The sequence below is a fragment of the Chiloscyllium plagiosum genome, unplaced genomic scaffold (assembly GCF_037043375.1).
Source record: "Chiloscyllium plagiosum isolate Xiang-an unplaced genomic scaffold, Cpla_swu_hap1 HiC_scaffold_33, whole genome shotgun sequence".
NCBI classification, from domain to species: Eukaryota; Metazoa; Chordata; class Chondrichthyes; order Orectolobiformes; family Hemiscylliidae; genus Chiloscyllium; species Chiloscyllium plagiosum.
In genome coordinates, this window is record NW_028270171.1 from 29,314,405 (window position 1) to 29,339,027 (window position 24,623).

A 24,623-nucleotide genomic window follows, 5' to 3' on the forward strand; every position below is an offset into this window, starting at 1 on the left:
TCTGTTGGTTAGGAAGTTGAGGATGCAGTTGCAGAGGGGAGAGCAGAGACCAAGGTCTTGGAATTTGGAGATTAGTTTAGCTAGCATTACAGTGCTGTAGGTAGAGCTGTCTTCAGTAAGTAGAAGCCTAACATAGGTATCCTTGTTACTTTCCAGGAATGAGTGATAGCAACCATTTTGATAGCTGCATAAAATGGGGTGGGGGGTGGGTGGGTCTTGTACAATGGCAATATCCTTACCTCTGAGCCAGAAGGCTCTACAAGTGTCATAACAAGTTGATTATCTCGAGGATTCTCTCAAGATAAACTTGCACGTTGAGTCAGTAGTTAGGAAGGCAAATGCAATGATGGTTTTTGAGATGACTTGAATATGAGAGCAGGGATGCATACCTGAGGCTCTATAAAGCTCTGGTCAGACCACATGTGGAGCATTGTGCGCAGTTTTGGGCCCCATATCTCAGGAAGGATGTCTTGGAGCATGTTCAGAGGAAGTTCAGGAGAATGGTCTCAGGAATGAAAAGCCTAACACATGAGGAACGTTTGAGGACTCTGGGTCTATACTCGATGGAGTTTAGAAGAATGAGGGGAGATCTAATTGAAACATACAGAATACTGAACGGTCTGGAGAGAGTAGATGTTGGGAAGATGTTTCCATTGGTGTGAGAGACTAGGACCCGAGGGCATAGCCTGAGAGGAAAGGGAAGGCGCTTTAGAACAGAGATTAGGGAAACGTCTTCAGCCAGAGAGTGGTGAATGTATGGAATTCACTACCACAGAAGGCTGTGAAGGCCAGGTCATTGAGTATATTTAAGAAAGGGATAGATAGGTTCTTGAGTATCAAGAGAATGAAGGGTTACGGGGAGAAAGCGGGAGAATGGGGTTGAGAAACTTATTAGCCAGGATTGAATAGTGGAGCAGACTCGATGGGCTGAATGGCTTAATATCTGCTCCTATGTCTTAAGATCTTATTATCTAGCTCCATAATGGGTGTTTTAAGAACATCAAATTGGTAAATTGCGATGGAGCTGAAAGACACAAAGCATGCTAGTGCTCTATGACACAAATAGCCCTGCCCTGACAGGTCTCACCTAGGAGATACAGGTCAGAACATGTTTGAGAAACTCAGCAGGTCTGGCGTCATCTGTATAGCGAGAAACAAAGTCAATGCTTCAAGTCTGTTCTAATCCCAGTTGATGTCATTACTGGACAGGTCAGATCACAGACAGAAACCTGGCCTGATAGATCTATTTTGATTTGGTTTTAACCAAGTGGTGTCTCGCTGAAACATAAGCATGCACTGCTGCAGATTTGGCTCCAACAATAAAACAGATGTTTATTAAAAGAAATTAAGATAAAATAGAATAAATAAAACTACTAATAACACAAATGCAAAGATTTTGAAATTAACAGTAAAAATATAAACCCATTAATTCTAAAACGCTTGCAGAAATATTGAAAATAAGATAAGGATATGCCTTTCGGCCTTCAAGACTGCTCTGCCTTTAATATGATGGTGATTGATTACCCTACTCAGTACAATGCTTTCCCTTGTGCTCCATGCTCTTTGATCCCTTTAGCTCTAAAAACTACATACCTCTTAATAACATTAAATATTTTGACCTCATCAGTTGTCTACATCGGCTCACACTATGTGAAAGAATTTCTCATCTCAGTCTTAAATGGTTTACTCCATAACCTTAGAATGTGGCCCCTGGTTCAGGCCTCCCTAGTCATCAGGAATAGCCTTTCTGTGTTTATCCTGTCTAATCCTATTAGAAATTTATACGTTTCTGAGATTCACCCCTCATTCTTTTCCACTCTAGTGAATACATGCAATGTGCTGTCTTAACACGCCAGCCCTGCTATTCCAGAAATCAATCTGATTAACCGTAATTGCCAGAACATTCTTCCTCAGATAAGGAGACCAAAACTGCACACAATACACCAGGTATGGTCACACCAAGCCCTACCAATTGCAGCATGACATCTCTGCTCCTATACTTGATGCTTTCGTTAAGAATACCAATAATCTCTTCTTCACCTGCATGTTTACTTTCAGTAACTGGTGCACAAGGACACCCAGGTCTCGTTGCACATTTTTCTTTCTCAATCCATTATCATCCAGAAAAAAATCTGCCTCCATGTTTTTGCTACAAAAGTGGAAAATCTCACTTATCCACATTATACTTCATCTGCCATACATCTGCCCACTCACTTAACTTGCCCAAATCACACTGAAGCATCCTCCTCACAGTTCACCCTCCTACCCAACTTTGTGGCACCTGCAAAGTTGGAGATATTATACTTAGTTCCCTCATCTAAATCATTAATCTAGAGTGAACATTGGGGGTCCAAGCACTGATCCTTGGATTTCATACCCGCCAAACCAGTTCGCTACTCATGTCAGTATATTACCCCCAAACCCAGTACTTTAATTTGACACGTTAATTTTTTTTGTAGGACCTTATTGAATGTTTTCTAAAAGTCCAAGTAAAGTCCAAGGTTGTTCTGCTATAATGCAATAGTTGCGTTCCACGGCAACGTTGCTCTATAGAAAGTTGTGCTATGGAAAACTGCAATAGAGTATCGGACTGTCAAAGATTCATCATAGAATATTGCTATATCCATTTAGCTGAAAGTTTGCGTTACCCAAATAGCGTCCACAATTCGTCAATCATATTATAGCCAATTCACACTGACAAAACACACGCTATACCAGAATGACCTGCACATCTACTAGGTTCCTCCTTATCCTCTACTAACCATATCTTCGAGAAAGGCTGAAGGATTTGTAAAGCTTAATTTCCCTTTCATAAATCCATGCTGACTTGCATTGTCAGTGAATCTTGTCACTAAACTCTAAGTCATAGAGATGCACAGCACAGAAACAGACCCTTCAGTCCAACTCACCCATGCCGAACAGATAGCCTAAATAAATCTGTTAACCAGCATTTAGCCCATATTCCTCCAAACCCTTCCTATTCATATACCCACCCAGATGCCTTTCAAATCTTGTAACTGTACCACTACTCCCTCTGGCAGCTCATTCCATACACGCACCATCCTCTGCATGATGATGTTGACCCCTAGTCCCTTTTATATCTTTCCCCTCTCACCTTAAACCTATGTCCTCTAGTTCTGGACTCCCCCACCCTGGGGAAAATACCTTGTCTATTTACCCTATCCATAGCCCTCATGATTTTATAAACCTCTATAAGGTCACCCCTCAGCCTCCGAACACTCCAGGGAAAACAGCCTCTCCCTGTAGTCCAAACCCTCCAACTGTGGCAACATCCTTGTAAATCTTTTCTAAAGCCTTTCAAGTTTCACAACATCTTTCCTATAGCAGAGTGACCAGAATTGCATGCAGTATCCTAAAAGTGGCATAACTATGTCCTGTACAGCTGCAACATGACCTCCCAACTCCTGTACTCAATCTATACACTGACCAACAAAGGAAAGCATACCAAACGCCTTCTTCACTATCCTATCTACCTGCGACTGTACTTTCAAGGAACTATGAACCTGCACTCCAAGATCTCTTTTAAAATAGATTCTCCCATTTTCTGTACAACTGATGTCAGGCTAAACACTTTACAATTCCATGTTTTCTCTCCCTTTCCTTTTTGTTTAAATAGTCAGGTTACATTAGCGACAATCTAATTCATAGCAACTGTTCCTCAAATCTTGAAAGATGATCAATGTATCCATTATTTTTAGAATCACTTTCTTAAGTACTCTAAAATGTAGATTATTCCTTCAGTTTCTCTCCTTGATTAGACCACATTTCTCAATATTTTTAGGATGTTGTACCCTGCTTTAAGACAGCACCAAAACATGTATTTAATTGGTCTGCAATCTCTTTGATTCCCATTATAACTTCCCAATCTTTATCTCTTTACATACCTGTAGAAGCTTTTGCAATCAGTACTTAGGCTGCCTGAAAGCTTGCACTCTTACTTAATCCTTTTGTGCGCTTTTGCTAAAATTTAAACTGCCCCCAAACTCCAAATGTTATTTTTTTCTAACTAATTTGCATGCCCCTTTCCTGGATATAATACGATTCCTAAATTTGCTCTCAATCATTGTCAGACTATCTTCCCCATTTTAGTTTTGCGCCAAACAGGAATGAACGTTGCTGCAATTCCTTTAATTATCTAAGTGTTTGTCATTGGATATTGACCATCATCACAATGCTCCCCAAGTTATCGTCATCAGCTCATGCCTCACACCATCATAGTTTCCCCTATGGATGGCTCAGTGGTTAACACTGTAGCCTTACAGCACCAGGGACCTGGACTCGGTTCCAGCTTCCGGCTACTGTCTGTATGGAGGTTGCATGGTCTCCCCGTGTCTGCATTGATTTCCTCCGGGTGCTCCAGTTCCTCCAACAATCCAAAGATGTGCAGGTTAGATGGATTGGCCATGCTACATTGACCCATAGTGTTCACGGATGTGTAGGTTAGGTGGATTAGCCATGGCTACAGGATAGGGTAAGGGGTTGAGTCTAGGTGTGGTGCTCTTCAGAGGGTGGTGTGAACTTGATGGGCTGCTTCCACACTGTATGGATTCCATGATTCTATTTAAATTCTTACCCTAGTCTCAGAACTAACTAAATGAAATATTATGGCCACTCTCTCCCAAAGGGGCATTGCACAGCTAGACTGCAAATTATCTTTTTCTCACTACACAATACGCAACCTAGGATGTTGAGTATTGAAGGGTCATTGGACCCAAAATGTTAACTTTGCTTTCTCTGCACGAATGCTGCTAGACCTGCTGAGTTTCTCGAGTAATTTCATTTTTCTGTCCCAACTTAGGATGGCTTGTCAAATCGATTCCTCAATGTATTGATCCAGAAAACCAGCGCATACACACTCCAGAAACTCTTCCTCTCGAGGTATTGTTACCCCTCTATACATTGGAAACGAAAACAACAGCTTTTGTGTTGAACCCAGAACATCCCTAGGACAGTACTCACATCAGTGTCCTTGTCTCTGATATCTCACTAGGTTTAGGTCATTCATGACTCTAACTTTCAGTCTGAAACTGCAGTTAGCTTCTTTCTGGAAGTAGGAGGAAGTGAGGACTGCAGATGCTGGAGATGAGAGTCGAGAGTGTGGTGCTGGAAAAGCACAGCAGGTCAGGCAGCATCCAAGGAGCAGGAGAATCAACGTTTTGGGCAAGAGCCCTTCATTAGGAATTCCTGATGAAGGGCTGTTGCCCAAAACGTCGATTCTCCTGCTCCTCGGATGCTGTCTTACCTGCTGTGCTTTGCCAGCACCACACTCTTTGTGGAACTATTCTATATCAGGGCTTAAACGTACACAGTTTTAAGTAACCTCTTCTGGATTTTATCCCAGTATTTCTGGTCTGGGACTAACACAAACACTTTACTCCTGAGTAACACTGGTCTCTAGATCATTCCTTTCACAGGAGCACTAGTCAATATAAGCATCTTCAAATAAAGACTCCTCAGGAACGCACAAAACTCAAAGTAAAACCAAAAGTTCCAGAAGTATTTGATTTATTATTGTCACATGCACCTAAGTACAGTGAAAAGTTTGGTTTGCGAGCAGTACAGTCAGATCATAATAAACAAGGACATACAGAGCATATGATGCTGTGATACAGTGAGATATATAAAGTTATGACCGCACAGGTGGTGCACAAAAGATTAACATTAGATTTGAGATGAGTGAGGACCATTCAGCAGTTCAATAACGGCAGGGAAGAAGCTGTTGGTGCGCATGTTCAAGCTTCTGTACCTTCTGCCTGGCAGAAATGTTTGGAAGAGAGTATTACCAGGGTGGGAGGGGTCCTTGATGATGTTAGCAGTCTTTCCATGGCAATGAGAAGTCTAAATGGAGTCCATGGAAGGGCGGTTAGCTTCCATGAGAATCTGGACCGTGTTCACAACTTTCTATAGTTTCTCATGGTCCTGGGCAGAGCAGTTGCCATACCAAGCCATTATGCATCCAGATAGAATGTTTTCTGAGGTGCATCTGTAAACTTTGGCAAGGGTCCCTATGGACATGCCAAATCTCCTAAGGCTCCTGAGGAAGAAAGGCTCTGCCTACTTGACAGTCACATCTTTGTCGACAGTCCAGGACAGACTGTTCTTTTAGGCCCCACTAGTTACTTTGCTGAGCCCCAACACACTTTAGGTAAGCAAAAAGCTAACAGCGATGCACAAAAACCCACTAATTCTAACAGAAGCCTCAAAAACTGTTCTAAAAGAAATCACCATGGCTCAGAAATACTCACAGGCTAGTTATTAATTCAGACTCTCAAAAAAAATCACAGTAGAGTAATGAAATAGAAAATTGGAAACAAAGTAGGAATAAGTGGATCTTTTTCTAAATGAGTTGGTTAAAGCAAGAATTGGAACTAGGATACCAGCTATTCACATTGTATGTTAGTGATTTAGATGACAGAACTAAATGAAATATCTCAAAACTTACAGTTGATGAAATTGGTTGGGAGGGTGAGTTGTGATAAGGATGTAGAGATGTTGCAGTGTGATTTGGACAGCTATCCACCTTGGTAGCAAACACAAGGCAGATTATTATTTGAATGGCTGTAATCAACAAGACCTGGGTGTCCTCATGCACCAGTCTCTGAAAGTAAGTATGCAGGTGCAGCAGGCAGTAAAGAAGGCAAACTGCATGTTGGTCTTCATATCGAGAGGATTCAAACTCTGGAGCTGGGATAACTTGCTGCAATTGTACACGTGGAGTACTGAGTGTTAAGGGAATCTTTCTGAGTGGAGTCTCAATACACTGGAATCATTCTGAAGATTGCAACCGTATAAAATGATATTTAAGTCACTTTTGGAATATTGTGTACAGTTCTGATCACCATATTACCAAAAGGATGTGGAGGCTTTGGAGAGGCTACAGAAAAGGTTTACCAGGATGTTGTCTGGCTTGGACAGTATTACCTAGGAAGAGAGATTTGTTTTCACTTGAACATTGGAGGTTGGGGGGGGGTCGTCGACCTGGTAGAAACTTACAAAAATAATGAGAGGCATACATGAGTGGATAGTCTGAGTCTTTTTCTCAAGGTAGAAGTGTCGATTACTGGGGGACATAGGTTTATGCCAAAAGGAAATTTTAAGGGAGATATTACAGTCAAGTTCTTTTTTTTTTACAGAGGCTGTTAAGTGCCTGGAATATACTGCAGGTGGAGGTAGCAGATACAACTGCAAGGTTTAAGAAGGTGCCTCAACATACTCATGAATAGACAGAGAATAGAGGGAAACAGACCAAATATAGGCATAAGGTTTTTGATTAGAAAGGTTGGGTCAGCACAGTGGCTCAGTGGTTAGCACTGCTGCCTCACAGCGCCTGGGACTCTGGTTCAATTCCCGCGTTGGGCAATTGTCTGTGTGGGTTTCCTCCGGGTGCTCTGGCTTCCTCCCACAATCCAAAGATGTGCAGGTCAGATGAATTGGCCATGCTAAGTTGCCCACAGTGTTCAGGGGTGTGTAGGTTAGGTGCATTAGTCTGGGGTAATGGGTAAGGGAATGGGTCTGGGTGGGTTACTCTTTGGAGGGTCAGTGTGGACTTGTTGGGCATAAGGGCCTGTTTCCACACTTTAGGGGTATTACGTGTCAGTGTAAGCTTGGTGTGCTAAGGGCCTGTCCCTGTGCTGTACTGTTCTATGGTCTCCTGATTGGAGAAGGATGCTCTACCTATAGAGGGAGTGCAAATTGATTTACGGGAAGGCAAGGCAGATGTATGAGGAGAGAATGGGTCAGTTAGGGGTGCATTCACTGGTGTTCAGAAGAATGTGGAGGGGAATTTCATAGAAACCTATAAAATAATAGACTGGACAGGTCAGATGCAGGAAGGATGTGCCTGATGGTAGGAGATGTCCAGAACCAGGGGTCTAGTTTAAGGAGAAGAGGTAAACCTTTTAAGACCAGGATGAGGAGACATTTCCTCACCTAGAGCAGGAAGCCTGTGGAATTCATGACCACTGAAAGCAGTTGAGGCCAAAAGATTGTGGTTTCAAGGAGGAGGCAGTTATAGCCATTCGAGTGAAAGGGATCTTTTAGGGGGGTTGGACTGGGGCAGGGGGGGAGGAGAGATGGAGTTGGACATGGAGGAGGATTGGGGTACTGAGCTTGATGACCACTGTCACCATAATAATTAGCAGAGCAGGCTCAAGGAGTCAAAAGGCCGACAAATGCTCCTATCCTCAATGTTTCTATTGACTCAATGACCAAAAATTCAAACTTACAATAAATGATATTAAAAGATTACAGTCGACATCACAAGTTTGTGATCTTTCACTAGAACTGGGAGTAGTTCAAGATGACACAAGTAGATGCAAAGAAAGTGGGGTGGAAGGCATGAACACAATAACTGCCTGGAAATCAGGGAACTAAATGACAAATAATGATGGCACAAAGCAAATGGAACAAGTGAAAAAAGAAACAATGGATACTGCAGAATCTTTACCAAGATCTAATATCCAAAAGAAAACCAGGAGGAATGAGTGAAATTATTGAACTCAGTGCAGAGTTTGGTAGCTGAAAGAGGAGGTGCTGTTCTGTGAATCAACATGCACCTTCAGTGGAGTTATGTAGGGTACTCGAAGGTCAAGTGAGGAATGGGCCAAGAATTAAAATGACTGACGTTTGTAAACACTTCTCTCCACCATCAGCCTGTTAGTCCATGCAGCTAGAACAGAAACAAACGGATCAGTAATATCTGATGATCCGTGTATGTTTTACTGAATTTAGAACACTCACTCCTTTATAAATAGATCTGAAAGGAAAACATAAAATGATGTCATTGGTTACACAGCTGCAACAGGGCAGATGACAGTGAGAAGCTGGAGCTAACTGGCACAGTTTAATGGGAACTGTGCCCAAACATGCAACACCCTGACCTGTTCAACCATTGCTTGAAAAACATAGTTTCAATATCAATCCCCTGGATATCCCAGCACATGGACAGATTACATTACATTACAGTGTGGAAACAGGCCCTTCGGCCCAACAAGTCCACACCGCCCCGCCGAAGCGCAACCCACCCATACCCCTACATTTACCCCTTACCTAACACTACGGGCAATTTAGCATGGCCAATTCACCTGACCTGCACATCTTTGGACTGTGGGAGGAAACCGGAGCACCCAGAGGAAACCCACGCAGACACGGGGAGAATGTGCAAACTCCACACAGTTAGTCGCCTGAGTCGGGAATTGAACCCGGGTCTCAGGCGCTGTGAGGCAGCAGTGCTAACCACTGTGCCGCCCACATACTGATCATACTGATCACAAACTAATTGGCATATTCAGCTTACAAAATAACACCAAGTGAGGGCATACATTGGCAGCAAGCAAACACACTCTTGGTATGTGTGAGGCAGAGGAGGGAGACAGAACCCCTTGTAAATAACTTCAGACCTGTTTGCTGACGGTGAACCACGCTCAGGGAGAACATTAATTAAGTCCCTACACAATCAGCTGATTTTCCAAATTTCACCCTGACTGGAGACAATCAAGCATCTGTTTGCTCCCTCAGACCGCAAACCTCCGGTTAAAACATGCCTGCAGCCAACGATCACTTAGATCACAGACACCCAACCCAAACCCCACCCTCCCCGTACTGCCAGATCTCAAAAGAACACCACCCAGATCCTGAAGACTACCTCCAGAGATGCTCAAGACTGCGCACCCACAACCCCTGACTCCCAGAGCCACATAACACACCACCCAAAGGCACGAGACAGAGTCTCAACACCACAAAACACTGCCCAGACCATGCAAATGTCAAAGTGCTGACAGTCTTCACTTGGTCGCCCCAATCTCCGACTGGACCTCCCGGACCCTCCCCAATCCCTGACAAGAGCCCCCAGATCCTCCCCAATCCCTGACAGGAGCCCCCGGATCCTCCCCAATTTCGGACTGGAGCCCCTGGATCCTCCCCAATCTCCGACTGAAGCCCCCGGATCCTCCCCAATCTCCGACTGAAGCCCCCGGATCCTCCCCAATCTCCGATTGGAGCCCCCGGATCCTCCCCAATCTCCGACTGAAGCCCCCGGATTCTCCCCAATCTCCGATTGGAGCCCTAGGATCCTCCCCAATCTCCGATTGGAGACCCGGATCCTCCCCAATCTCCGACTGAAGCCCCCGGATCCTCCCCAATCTACGATTGGAGCCCCCGGATCCTCCCCAATCTACGATTGGAGCCCCCGGATCCTCCCCAATTCCCGACTAGAGCCCCCGGATCCTCCCCAATCTTCGACTGGAGCTCTCGGATCCTCCCCAATCTCCAACTAGAGCCCCCATATCCTCCCCAATCCCCGACTGCAGTCCCCGGACTTCCCACCCACCCGACTGGAGGTCCCAGAACCCTCCAGATCTCCGACTGGAGCCCCCGGATCCGTCCCAATCACCAGCTGGAGCCCCCGGATCCTCCCCAATTCCAAACTGGAGCCCCCGGATCCTCCCCAATCCCTGACAGGAGCCCCCGGATCCTCCCCAATCTCGGACTGGAGCCCCTGGATCGTCCCCAATCTCCGACTGAAGCCCCCGGATCCTCCCCAATCTCCGATTGGAGCCCCCGGATCCTCCCCAATCTCCGACTGGAGCCCTAGAATCCTCCCCAATCTCCAATTAGAGCCCTAGGATCCTCCCCAATCTCCGATTGGAGACCCGGATCCTCCCCAATCTCCGACTGAAGCCCCCGGATCCTCCCCAATCTCCGATTGGAGCCCCCAGATCCTCCCCAATCCCCGACTAGAGCCCCCGGATCCTCCCCAATCTTCGACTGGAGCTCTCGGATCCTCCCCAATCTCCGACTGGAGCCCCCATATCCTCCCCAATCCCCGATTGCAGTCCCCGGACTCTCCACCCCCACCCGACTGGAGGTCCCAGAATCTTCCAGATCTCCGACTGGAGCCCCCGGATCCGTCCCAATCACCAGCTGGAGCCCCCGGATCCTGCCCAATTCCAAACTGGAGCTCCCGGATCCTTCCCAATCCCAGACTGGAGCCCCCGGAGCCTCCCCAAACTCGGACTGGAGCCCCCGGATCCTCCCCAATCCCAGACTGGAGCCCCCGGAGCCTCCCCAAACTCGGACTGGAGCCCCTAGATCCTCACCAATCCCTGGCTGGAGCTCCCGGATCCTCCCCAATCCCTGACTGGAGCCCCCGGATCCTCCCCAATCCCAGACTGAAGCCCCCGGATCCTCCCCAATCCCAGACTGGAGCCCCCGGATCCTCCCCAATCCCAGACTGGAGCCCCCAGATCCTCCCCAATCCCAGACTGGAGCCCCCGGAGCCTCCCCAAACTCGGACTGGAGCCCCTGGATCCTCACCAATCCCCAGCTGGAGCTCCTGGATCATCCCCAATCCCTGACTGGAGCCCCCGGATCATCCCCAATCTCAGACTGGAGCCCTCGGATCCTCCCCAATCCCCGACTGGAGCCCCCGGACTTTCCCCAATCTCCGACTGGAGCCTCCGGATCCTCCCCAATCCCAGACGGGACCCTCGGATCCGTCCCAATTCCTGACTGGACTCCCGGATCCTCCCCAGTCCCTGACTGGAGCGTCCGGTTCCTCCCCAATCCCCGACGGGAGCCCCTGGATCCTCCACAATCTTCAACTGGAGAAATCCCGGATACTCCCCAATCTCCGACTGGAGCCCCCGGATCTTCCCCAATCCCCGACTGGAGTCCCCGGGTCCTCCCCAATCCCCGACTGGAAATCCCGGATCCTTCCCAATCTCTGACAGGAGCCCCCGGATCCTTCCCAATCCCAGACTGGAGCTCCCAGACCCTCCCCAATCCCTGACTGGAGCCCCCGGATCCTCCTAAATCCCCAATTGGAGCTCCCGGATCCTCCCCAATCTCCGACTGGAGCTCGCGGATCCTCCCCAATCTCCGACTGGAGCTCCTGGACCCTCCCCAATCCCCAACTGGAGCCCCCCGATCCTCCCCAATTCCTGACTGGAGCTCCCGGATCCTCCCCAATCTCCGACTGGATCCCTCGGATCCTCCCCAATCCCCGGTTGGAGTCCCTGGATCCTCCCCAATCTCAGTCTGGAGCCCCGGATCCTCCCCAATCTCCGACTGAAGCTCCCGGATTCTCCCCAATCTCCGACTGGAGCTACTGGATCCTCCCCAATTTCCAGCTGGAGCTCCCGGATCCTCCCCAATCCCAGACTGGAACCCCCGGATCCTCCCCAGTCCCAGACTGGAACCCCCGGATCCTCCCCAATCGCTGAATGGAGCTCCCGGATCCTCCCCAATCTCCGACTGGAGCCCCCGATCCTCCCCAATCCCAGACTGGAGCTCCCGGATCCTCCCCAATTCCTGACTGGAGCTCCCGGATCCTACCCAATCTCCGAATGGAGCTCCCGGATCCTCCCCAATCTCCGAATGGAGCTCCCGGATCCTCCCCAATCTCCGACTGGATCCCTTGGATCCTCCCCAATCCCCGGTTGGAGCCCCTGGATCCTACCCAATCCCCAACTGGAGCCCCCGGATCCTACCCAATCCCCAACTGGAGCCCCCGGATCCTCCCCAATCCCCGACTGGAGCCCCCGGATCCTCCCCAATCTCGGACTGGAGCCCCTAGATCCTCCCCAATCCCCGACTAGAGCCCCCGGATCCTCCCCAATCTTCGACTGCAGCTCTCGGATCCTCCCCAATCTCCGACTGGAGCCCCCATATCCTCCCCAATCCCCGACTGCAGTCCCCGGACTCCACCCCCACCCGACTGGAGGTCCCAGAACCTTCCAGATCTCCAACTGGAGCCCCCGGATCCATCCCAATCACCAGCTGGAGCCCCCGGAACCTCCCCAATTCCAAACTGGAGCTCCCGGATCCTCCCCAAACCCAGACTGGAGCCCCCGGAGCCTCCCCAAACTCAGATTGGAGCCCCCGGATCCTCCCCAATCCCAGACTGGAGTCCCCGGAGCCTCCCCAAACTCTGACTGGAGCCCCTGGATCCTCACTAATCCCTGGCTGGAGCTCTCGGATCCTCCCCAATCCCAGACTGGAGCCCCCGGATCCTCCCCAATCCCAGACTGGAGCCCCTGTATCCTCCCCAATCCCAGACTGGAGCCCCCAGACCCTCCCCAATCCCAGACTGGAGCCCCCGGAGCCTCCCCAAACTCGGACTGGAGCCCCTGGATCCTCACCAATCCCCAGCTGGAGCTCCCGGATCCTCCCCAATCCCCAGCTGGAGCTCCCGGATCCTCCCCAATCCCCGACTGGAGACACCGGATCCTCCCCAATCTCCGACTGGAGGTCCCGGAACCTTCCCAACCTCCGACTGGAGCTCCCGGATCCTCCCCAATCCCTGAATGGACCTCCCGGATCCTCCCAAATCTCCGACTGGAGTTCGCGGATCTTGCCCAATCTCCGAGTGGAGCTCCCGGAACCTCCACAATCTCCGACTGAAGCCCCCGGATCCTCCCCAATCTCCGACTGGAGCGTCCGGGTCCTCCCCAATCCCTGACAGGAGCCCCCGGATCCTCCTAAATCCCCAATTTGAGCTCCCGGATCCTCCCCAATCTCCAGCTGGAGCTCCCGGATCCTCCCCAATCCCAGACTGGAGCCACCGGATCGTCTCCAATCCCTGAATTGAGCTCCCGGATCCTCCCCAATCTCCGACTGGAGCTCCCGGACCCTCCCCAATCCCCAACTGGAACCCCCCGATCCTCCCCAATCCCTGAATGGAGCTCCCGGATCCTCCCCAATCTCCGACTGGACCCCCCGATCCTCCCCAATATCCGACTGGAGCTCCCAGATCCTCCCCAATTCCTGACTGGAGCTCCCGGATCCTCCCCAATCTCCGACTGGATCCCTCGGACCCTCCCCAATCCCGGGTTGGAGCCCCTGGATCCTCCCCAATCTCAGTCTGGAGCCCCGGATCCTCCCCAATCCCTGACTGGAGTCCCCAGATCCTCCCCAATCTCCGACTGAAGCTCCCGGATCCTCCCCAATCTCCGACTGAAGCTCCCGGATCCTCCCCAATCTCCGACTGAAGCTCCCGGATCCACCCCAATTCCCGACTGGAGCCCTTGCTCCTCTGCATACCCTGCTCGGGTCATTACATTTCCCACCCAGCTGTGATCAGAGCCTCAGCATCTTCACTCTCTGTGGCCCACCCCACTGTCTCCATTCTGGATTTGTGAGGGTCTACACCCATTAGTTGTCAACGTGTATTGTAATTAAACAGCAACTGCATCACCCATGCTGGGTCAGTATAAAACAGCAGATTTCTCCAGACAGTGTCAGGCTTCTTGAAGATACCACGCTGTCCCACACAGGACCACGACCAACACTTCAAATTCACAAATCTGTACAGCTGCCAGATAATCGTAGGGAAAGGACCAAATTAATTGAGCTTCATTCAAAATTCACTGTAACCGCAAACATTTCAACCAGAAAACAGCTTCATCTTTGTCAAGCACTCTCCAAGGCCTCAAAGTCACCACAAGACTTGTTAAATTCATAAAGCTCAGAAAAGGCCCTTCAGCCCATCAAGTCTACAGAAACATTACCACTAAAAGTGCACTAATCCCAATTTCCTGCACTTGTCCCAAATCCTTGCATGCTACAATATGTGTAGTACTCTTCCAAATATTTTTTTCGAAGTTGTAAGGTTTCTAGCCTCCACTAACTTCCCAATCAGTGCATTCCAGGTTCCCAGTGCTCACTGAGTGAGGAGGCTTATTTTCTGAAATCCCCTCGGAATCTCCTGCCCCTTACCCTAAAACTGTGCCCTCTCGTGAATGATCCCTCAACCAAGGGAAACAGCTGAGCTCTAATCACCTGTCCATGTCCCTCCCAATCTGATACACCTGAATCACCACCTCGGTCTGCTCTACTCTGAAGAAAACAATCCAAGCCTTCCTAGTCTCACCTGAAAGCTCTATTCTTTCCATCCCAGGCAACATCCTGGTGAACATCCTCTGTACCTTCCTTGTGGTATCACATCCTTCCTGTGGTGAGGTGACCAGAACTGCACACGTCACTCCAGTTGCAGCCTGACCATCGCTCTATACAACTCCAACATTACCTCCTTGCTCTAACATTCTACTCCACGACTGATGAAAGCAAGTCTTGAACTAAATGGACTCTGGAATCTCACATCAAATTCCTCAATGGCCATCTTTCAACTAGCTCCGAGGGAGCAGCACCACTTCTGTAACGTAGCTGATGCCTGCAGCCTCCAGCTGGGATACTGAAAGGCTTTGATAGATTTAAAAAGAATGCATGAGTAAGGAAAGCACCTCAGATGGTTTGCACTTGGTCAGTAAGTTGGGGGACTGGCCTACTATGGTCCATCAGTGACAAATATATTGTATGGATCAAACTTACTCTCACCTTCTGCGAATGAATGCTGTTATCAGCACTGCACTCAGACCCAAGTGTGACATCAGCACACATGTATTTTATTCAAGCTGATAATTCACTCAGCTTCCAGCAGATCCGTATTAGCTCTTACAGCACAATCCAATTATTTAATTGAATTAAGGGTTTCTGAAACTGCCTGATCTCAATTTTCCAGTCACCTGAGGCAGCACTAGGATCATTATTTTTCTCTGTGTAGACCTGGGTGTACAAGGCACAAGTTCAAAATATGAAAGAATTATGAAGTGTGAGGACAGTAGTCTTTGATTTCAATTTAAAATCAGCCAACAGATTTGCAGAGTGTTATATCTGTGCACACTACAAACTACACACATTAATAATAGAACCCTGTGCTATGTAAAGGAATCTGTACATAGAATGTACCTTTTTTTACATTCACTCATGGGTCATGGACATTGTTGGCTGGCCAGTATTTTATTGCCTGGCCCTAGCTGCTCTTGAGAAAATGGTAATGAGCTGCCTTCTTGAAGTTCATATGCTGGGGTAGACCCACAATGATACTGAGGGAGTTCCAGGATTTTCAAGCAGGAAGACTGACGGAACAGAGATATACTTTCAAGTAAGGTTGGTGAGTGGCTTGGAAGGGAACTTACAGGTGGTTGTGTTCCCATATACCTGCTGCCCTTCTAGAAATGGTCGCGAGTTTGGAAGGTGCTGTCTGAGGATCTTCGGTGAATTTCTGCCGTGCATCTTGCAGACAGTACACCCTGCTGCTACTGAGCATCGGAGGTGGAAGGAGTGGATGTTTGTGGGTATGGTACCAATCAAGCGGGGTACTTTGTCCCGGATGGTGTCAAGCTGTTGTGAAGCTATGGTGAAGCTGTACCCATCCAGGCAAGTGGGAATTATTCCAGCACAGTCCTGACTTGTGCCTTGTAGATGGTGGACAGGCTTTGGAGAGTGAGTAGGTGAGTTACTCAGCACAGTATTCCTAGTCTCTGACCTGCTTTTGTAGCCACTGTGTTTGTGACAGGTCCAGTTGAGGTGCAGGTGAATCTGTGGCGGATATGGAAGTTTCCTTTGGGGCCTTGGAGGGAGGTGAGGGGGGAGGTGTGGGTGCAAGTCTTGCACCTCCTGCGGTTGCAGAGGAAGGTGCCGGGACCACAACAATACGACGGTTGGAGGAAGAGCGCCTCATCTTCCGCCTAGGAACCCTCCAACCACAAGGGATGAACTCGGATTTCACCAGTTTCCTCATTTCCCCTCCCCCCCCACCTTGTCTCAGTCAAATCCATCGAATTCAGCACCGCCTTCCTAACCTGCAATCTTCTTCCTGACCTCTTCGCCCCCACCCCAGTCTGACCTATCACCCTCACCTTGACCTCTTTCCATCTATCACATTTCCGACGCCCCTCCCCCAAGTCCCTCCTCCCTACCTTTTATCTTAGCCTGCTGGACAAACTTTCCTCATTCCTGAAGAAGGGCTTATGCCCGAAACGTCGACTCTCCTGTTCCCTGGATGCTGCCTGACCTGCTGTGCTTTTCCAGCAACACATTTTCAGCTCTGATCTCCAGCATCTGCAGTCCTCACTTTGTCCATGTTTAAATCAAGGCTATAATGAGGTTAGGAGCAGAGTGGTAAAAACAGGGTCATTGAGGCTGTCAATCATTGCCACATTCTCATGGCAACACCCTGACTGAACAAAATTTACCTACCAGGCCTAAGAATTAAGATTGATGGGAAACTGTTCTAGAAGCATAGAAAACAAGAGTCGACCATTCAGCCCTTAAGTCTGCTCTATTATTCGATGTAATCATGGCTAATCATCCGACTCAGAACCCTGACCTCTTTAGCCCAGACAACAATATCTAACTCCTTCTTGAAAATATTCAATGTTTTGGCGTGAATCGCTTTCTCTGGCAGAGAATTCCACAGACTCACCACTCTCAGTGAAGAAATTTTCTCATCTCAGTCCTAAACAGTTAAATTATAACCCTTGGTTCTGGATTCTCCAGTCACTGGCAACATCCTTCCTGCATTTCCATGCCAATGATGGTGTGACCAAGTAGCACACACTTTCCATTTTGTATGATTCAGTGTCTTTTTTATTGAGTGTTTTTTTGCATCGTAATCCTGATGAGTAAGAGATGAAAAGCTTCAACTTCTTGTCTCCAACAATGTTGAAGTAAATGGCAAAAGAACTCTCTCGATATCAACATTTCACAGTTGTGTGTGATTTTAAAAAGTATTCTGTTCTATTTTTGTCAGTGAATTACCTCAAATTTCCCACATTATATTATCTGTGGCATAGCAATGTTACATGTTGCACTCTGTGTATTCATGCATATAACACTGCAACAAATCTGTTTCACAACCAGCTTAATTTTGCTCCCTTATTTGACTCCTTCCTGGGCTAGAATTGTGAAATGGTTGCAGCACATTTGGGAAAAGCTTTTCACACAGCAAGTGGTTCATGTGTGTAATGAACTGACACAGAGGACGGGGAGGAAGATTCAATTATAATGTTCAGGAACAGAGTTGGATAAGTACGAAGACAGAAAACAATTGCAGGCCCGCAGGCAAGGAGTAGGATTTGGTGGTTTGCTCCTGGACAGAGCTGGCATTGGCTAAATAAATCCCTTCTGTGCTAGAACTGTTCAATAGTTCTAGCCCACGAACAGAGGAAGTCAGATAGGGGAGTAAAACTAAGCTGGTTGTGAAACAAATTTGTTGCAGTGTTATATGTACAAATACACAAAGTGCAACATGTAACATTGCTGTGCAACAGATGGTATAATGTGGGAAGTGTGAGGTGATTCACTGACAAAAATGGAATAAAATACTTGTGTCAAAAAACACAAAACTGCGCAATGTTGACATTGAGAGAGACAATTAGAAAGATAAATGATGTGTTGACTTTAATGTCAGCCTCTGGAGGAAGAAAACAAGCAAGTCTTGCAGGGTTACACCATGGAAAATGTGTAGTTTTGGTCTTGCATTGGAGTTGACACAGAGAAAGCTGACTAGTCCCTGGGCCAAAGGGGCTGTTCTCTGATGACAGACTGAGTAACCTGGCTCTATATTGACGTGATCTCATTGAAACATTCAAGATTCTGAAGTGGCTTATTACGGCAGACTCAGGGAAGGATCTAGAACACTGGGGCACAGTTTCAGGGTAAGTGACCAATTATTTCAAACTGAAATGAGGAGAAATTTCTCCAATCAAAAGGCTGTAAATCTTCAGATTCTCTACTGCCGATGCTCCATCGTTGAATTTGTTTGGGGCTGAGATAGACAGCTTTGAATCTCTCAGGAATCAAAGATACAGAAAGCTTAAGGGAAAATAGAGATGGGGCAAAAGTTCACCCAGTCATCATATTAAATGGTGGACCAGACTAGGGGCTGAACGACTTATAGCTGCTCCCAATACTATATTTTTATGGGAGAAATTGTCAATAACGGAGGCCAGACTACTGGATTAGGCTTTGAAATGCTGCTATTCTGAGTAGAAGTCATATTCTCTGCATTCTCTGATATCAGTTCTAATTTTACTGGTACCTAGAGGAAGCTAAGTCCCATTGTTCCATGTTTACAATTTTATTTAATCTATCCTATAATTGTGTTGTCCCGTAGTCACCGCAGATGGTAAGAAGTTGAACTTTCTCCAGTCTCTCTTCATATCACAGCTTTCTGACAGCTTTCCGCTAAATTAATAAAATGTCCCAAAGCACTTTTTAATAAAACAAAATGTAAGATTTGTGATGATGGCCATCTCCCGGGGTTCCAGAGCTCAATACAGCACTCAAGACCCAAGTTCAGCAGAGCAATCTAGGGCTTTAACCTGGAGGGCTCTGGAGTCAGACACGAACATAACGTCTGACTCAGAAGTGAGTGCAACCAATGGAGCCCTGACCTTGCAGATGCAATCAGTACCGGCTGAAGTGACACACGGCCAGGAAAACAGTAAGATCAAGTAAAGAATTCAGTCAGTGCAGTTTAGCACTTTCTCAACATTGGTAACAGCAATCCTCCACCTAAACAGCCAATTTCACCAACTCGCCATCATCTGTGCAAAATCATTAATCTCTAAGCTTCTCTGTACAGGACTTCTCAGCCTGAACCTACTTTTTTGAGTTTGTGCCAAAATATGAGCAGTACTCAAATATCAAACCAATTAAAATCCTGACAGAGAAACAAAATCTGTTCATTGCCAGCCAGTCTGTGTGGAAATGTAGATACAGGAGTCATGACTGTCGCAAAACTGATTCAGGAATTGCTCTCCTTTGAAAACTGCCAACGTCACGCTAAAATGAGGGATTACTGGGAGAACTAATAGGTCAGAGTCTACCATTTGGACAAGTGACTCGAACCTGTTATTAAGGAGGGATTATCGCTCATTTGGACAAAAATGAACTGATCAGAGCAAGCCAGAATGGACTTGGAAAGGGCGCGTTATCTTCAACAACCACTGTAGTTTTGGAGATGTTAATCAGATGGGAGATAAAGCTGTAGCTGTGAGTCATGGTTTTCTCTGGGAATTTACACCAGGGACTTAGATTTCAGTATACTTACAAATGAATTAGATGAAGGAATGGTGAGACTTGCATCTAATTTTGGTGAAGACATCACGGTGACACTGTAAATAATGTTGAGTGAGGCACAGCTTGCTAAGTCACTGAAGCATTAAGTATGCTAAACTGTGACAGATGGACAGGATAACATCATCCACTTTCTTCATTAGTCTTTCACAGGATGTGGGTCTCACGGATTAGTCCAGTATTTATTGCCTATCCCTAATTGCCCAGACAGCAGTTAGGGGTGAACCACATTGCAGTGGGTTTGGAGTGACTTGTAGGCCAGACAAGGGAAAGATGGCAGTTGCCTTCCCTAAAGACACCTGTTAGTTTCAAATTCTACCACCTATCACGGTGGGATTTGAACCTAGGTCGCTGGGTTAACAGTCTAGAAATAATACCACTAGCTACCACTCCCTACTAGAAAGCCAGGAACCATATACAGAAATCACAAAGCAGAAGTTATAACGGGTTTTAAAAAGCTAATGAAATGTTGGCCATTATCTGGAATTATGTTCTAAATTAGCTTGATCATCAACAGCCTTTTACACATTCAAAGCAGAGGCTGTGTTTTATTCGTGTACAGGCAGCATGAGAAACCTATTCTCCTGCTTGACATTCCTGACTTTTCTTGGCTGCTCTGTAACAGGGAGAATTTTTTGCCAACAGTAATGCAAATTAAGGGTTAGAAATCAAAGGGCTCATGTTTGGAGTCTCAGACTTGTTATGCCGCAGAAGGTGATCATTCAACCCATCGTGTCTGCACTAGCTTACTGAATATGCATATTTTAGTGTCAGTCACCTGTCTCTTCCCAATTAATATTATTTATTTAATTGCTTTAAAAAGCAGAGATTATAAGAAATTGAAGGCTATTCGGCCCATTGAACTTGTATTACCATTCAACAAGATCCTGGCTCATTTGGCTCCAATTTCCTGCCTGTCCCCATGACTGTAGACTCCCTTGTAAATCAAAAATCTCTAATTCAGCCTTGAACTTATTCAATGGTCACGTTTCTACTGCTCCCCAGGAAGATAATTCAAAAGAAGAAATTCCTCTAACTTCAGTATTCAATGGGAGACGCTTTTCTTTAAACTATGCCACCTCGATTTAGATTCTCCTCAGAGGGGAAAGATCCTCTCAGCATCCATTCACTCAACAGACATTTACATGTTTCAATGATGTCACATCTCCATTTTCTAAACTTCAATACGTATAGAGGTAAATTGATCAACTTTTCCTTATAAGACAGCAATCAGCCCAGTGAACTCAGAGTGACATCATCTCTTCTGCCTTGCTCTTTCCTCTGGGAAGTTCCAAATCTCCCCTCATGTGACTCGTCCACCTCACATTTAGTTTAAAGCACTCTTTCACTCCAGTTAAATGATTCACAAGTACACTGGTCCCAGTGTGATTCAGGTGAAGATAATACTAATGGTACAGGTCACACACTCTTTAGTTTTGGTGCCAATGGCCTATGAATCAAAACCCATTGTCTCCTATCAATCTCTGAGCCACACACTCATCTCCCTGATCTTATTTACCCTATACCAATTTGCTCACAGCTCAGGTAGGAATCCAGTAATAATACAACCCGTGTGATTCTGTATATTGATTTAGTCCCTACCTACTCCTTTAAAGCAGCTCTATTTTTAGTTCTATCAAACGTTATTGGGACCTACATAGACCTTAACAGTTGGGTCAGCCCTCCACTCCCAATCCAAGATTCCCTTCAGACTTCAGAAGATGTCTTCAAACCGGGCACCAGGCAGGCAATATATTCTCAGTTGCAGAGAACCAAATCTATCCCCCTGGCTATACAGTTCCTTTTGTAACTACATGTTTTTTAAACCTCCTGTACTTGATAGGCTTCCTACACCAAGGCGCTATGGTCAGTTTGCTCAACTTTCCTGCAGCCCCTGCTCTTGGCCTCAGATGCCGCAAGGCCTGAGGCTCTTCCTCCTGGATACCTCTCGCCTGCCTTACTTGCAGTGACACCCTCCTGCTCTGACCACCCACCAAATCCGAGGTGCCTATTCAGGACCATGGCATGGTAAGATTTCTTCACTGCGAGGGTGGTGAATCTTCGGGGCTTCAGCTCAGAGGCCTGTGGTTGTTCAGACACTGAGTTTATTCAGACATCAAAGACTATGAGATTAAAGCTATGAAAATGGGGCGAGCACAGGAAAGTAGCACTGAAGTGGAACATCAGCCATGATCCAGTTAAATGATGGAGGAGACTCGATGGACTGAATGGCATACTCCTGCTGCCATTTTTAAGTTCCAATTTTACCCAAAAGTAGTAGTATGACTGACTTCTGGAACAATGTGTCTAACTAAATTTTAGAATCCCTACAGAGTGGAAAACAGCCCAACAATTCCACACTGAACCTTCGAAGCATATCCCACCCAAACCTATTCCCCATTCCCCTACATTTCCCCCGACCAATGCACCTAACCTACACATTCCTGGACGCTATCTGCAATTTAGCATGGCCAATTCACCCTAATCTGCACATCTTTGGATGGTGGGAGGAAACCGAAGCACCCAGAGGAAACTCACTTAGACACGGGGAGAATGTGCAAACGCCATACAGACAGTTGTCTGAGGTTGGAATCGGATCCAGGTCCTCGGTGCTGTGAGGCAGCAGTGCTAACCACTGAGCCACTGTGTTGCCCCAAAATATCACCCTCACCCCACCCAAACACTTCATGACATCGGAAGCTCGGTCTCCAGCTCATTAACTTTTAGCCTGAGTCTCTCAAGGTGCAGGTCCAGTTATCATGGTTCACAGTGGTGCCCATGATCTACAGGGACCTGCTGAATCTACTGGTGAAATTAACTAATTCGTTTTCAAGCTTAGAAATATTACTCAAGTGCTGTTAAATAATTTGATGTAACTGGAGACAAGTTAAGCCATAAACTTAGTGCAGGGACAAGATAAAATTACTTCAGGACAAGTTTAAATGTCTGCTCTTGTACAGTCAGATAACATCTCCAACTTAGCAACGAAACACCTGCCTGTTATTCCCCACTTTCTGCACACTGAGGAAGGGCATGAAACGCAGCAGAGCCACCCTCGTTGGCACCTGCACCTTGTCACACTCTCTGCTCCCACACCACAATTCACTTCTCAGCCAACCAACCGCAAAACCACAATCATTATTGTTTCACCTGGCTTTCAGTGAGGGCCAGAGAAGTATGAGCTAGAAGTGGAACTATTTTCAGAGACTTTAAAGCAAACACAGGGCTAATCCAGGAAGTGGCTGGCTAGAACCACAACAGGAAATGTGGCGCCATTTATTAATAATGAAACACTCACCAGGCGATTGTTCTCATAGACATTCTCTTTGGACAGTGAATCGAAGTCTCTGCAAGAAACAAAAACATCACATATGAAAAGATCCTACAATTAGACAGGGAGGGCACAGAGTCAGCGAGGAGAGCAGGGTAGTTAAGGGGAGCGGGCAGGCGAGGTAGAGGGAGTGGTGTAGAAGATGGGGGCGCTGGGAGAGAGAAGAAGGGGTCAAAGGGAGGGGGTGCAACCGATCTGAGGTTTGGGGAGCCACAGCGTGTAAGCAGTGGTCTAGGGAGGAGTGTTTGGTGTTGGGAAAGCTGTGGAGAAAGGTGTTAGGGGAGCCACAGAGAGGGAAAGTGGGAGGAGGCGACTAACAGAGTCTGACAGAGTGACAGAAATTGAGCAATAAGCCGACAAAGAGATGACATAGATCCTTTCCTCCTGAATTTTCTGCTTGTGATCAGTAGCCTGGAGCCCAGCATTAGTCAGTCATTCACCTTGAACATCTTGAAATGTTTCCCTGAGTTTAAATAAACTACACTGAGACCAAAGGAGGTCAAAAAGACAGAATTCCTTCCTGCCATCTGCTGTATTCAGGGAGAGTGAGAGAGACAGAGGACCTGAATTAAGGATGGTGTTATAAGTAATAAGCATACAGGTCCATGAAGTTATCACTCGCACTGAGCAGAAAGGATTGTAAAAACACAGCAGACTCTTCATTCCTCATAGGGCCATGTCACAGAGGAGGGAGGGAAGGCTTCAGTTCACCATTTTGGTTAATAATTTAAACAAGGCACTGATAATTCACTTGTTAACAGAGACTGTTCTGCATGAGGTTGGAATGCTGGGTACAGGCTGATTTTAACATAGATAATGAAAGAGAAGGATCAATCCAGTTTAATACATGCACCTGGCTATGGTGTGACAAAGCAAGAGCAGCTACAAATGAGTAGAAAACAAGAAAGGAGTTGGGGGGGTGAGGAGTAGATAGAAAGAGATAGAGGGGAAGGGACTAAGCATGAGGCACTGAATAGGGAGACAGGTGAGGTGGGAATGATAAGTATGCATTATGGAAATCACTCCAGTATGGAAAGAGGTAATTCGGCCCATCAAGTCTGCATTAACCCTCCAAATTGTATCCCTCTAGACCCAGCACCCCCTATCCTATCCTCGTAATCTCATATTTACCATGGATAATCCATCTAACTTGTACATCCCTGCACACATGGGGCAACTGAGCACAGACAGTCCACCTAGCCTGCACATCATTGGACTATAGGAGGAAACTGGTGGACCTGGTGGAAAGCCACGCAGACACAGGGAAATCATGTAAACTTCACACAGTCAGTCACCCGAGGCTGGAATTGAATCAGAGTCCCTGGCGCTGTGAGGCAGCAGTGATAACCAC

General features: G+C 47.0%; 1 protein-coding gene across 1 annotated transcript in view; it reads right to left on the bottom strand.

Moving 5' to 3' along the window:
• micall1a (MICAL-like 1a) overlaps window positions 1-24,623 on the bottom strand; it is a 99,164-nt gene that overhangs the window by 60,329 nt on the left and 14,212 nt on the right. Inside the window, exon 2 of the mRNA XM_087978399.1 lies at window positions 23,240-23,288. Within this exon, the coding sequence (XP_087834525.1) occupies window positions 23,240-23,288 (49 nt within the window). The remainder of the gene's footprint in view (window positions 1-23,239; window positions 23,289-24,623) is intronic.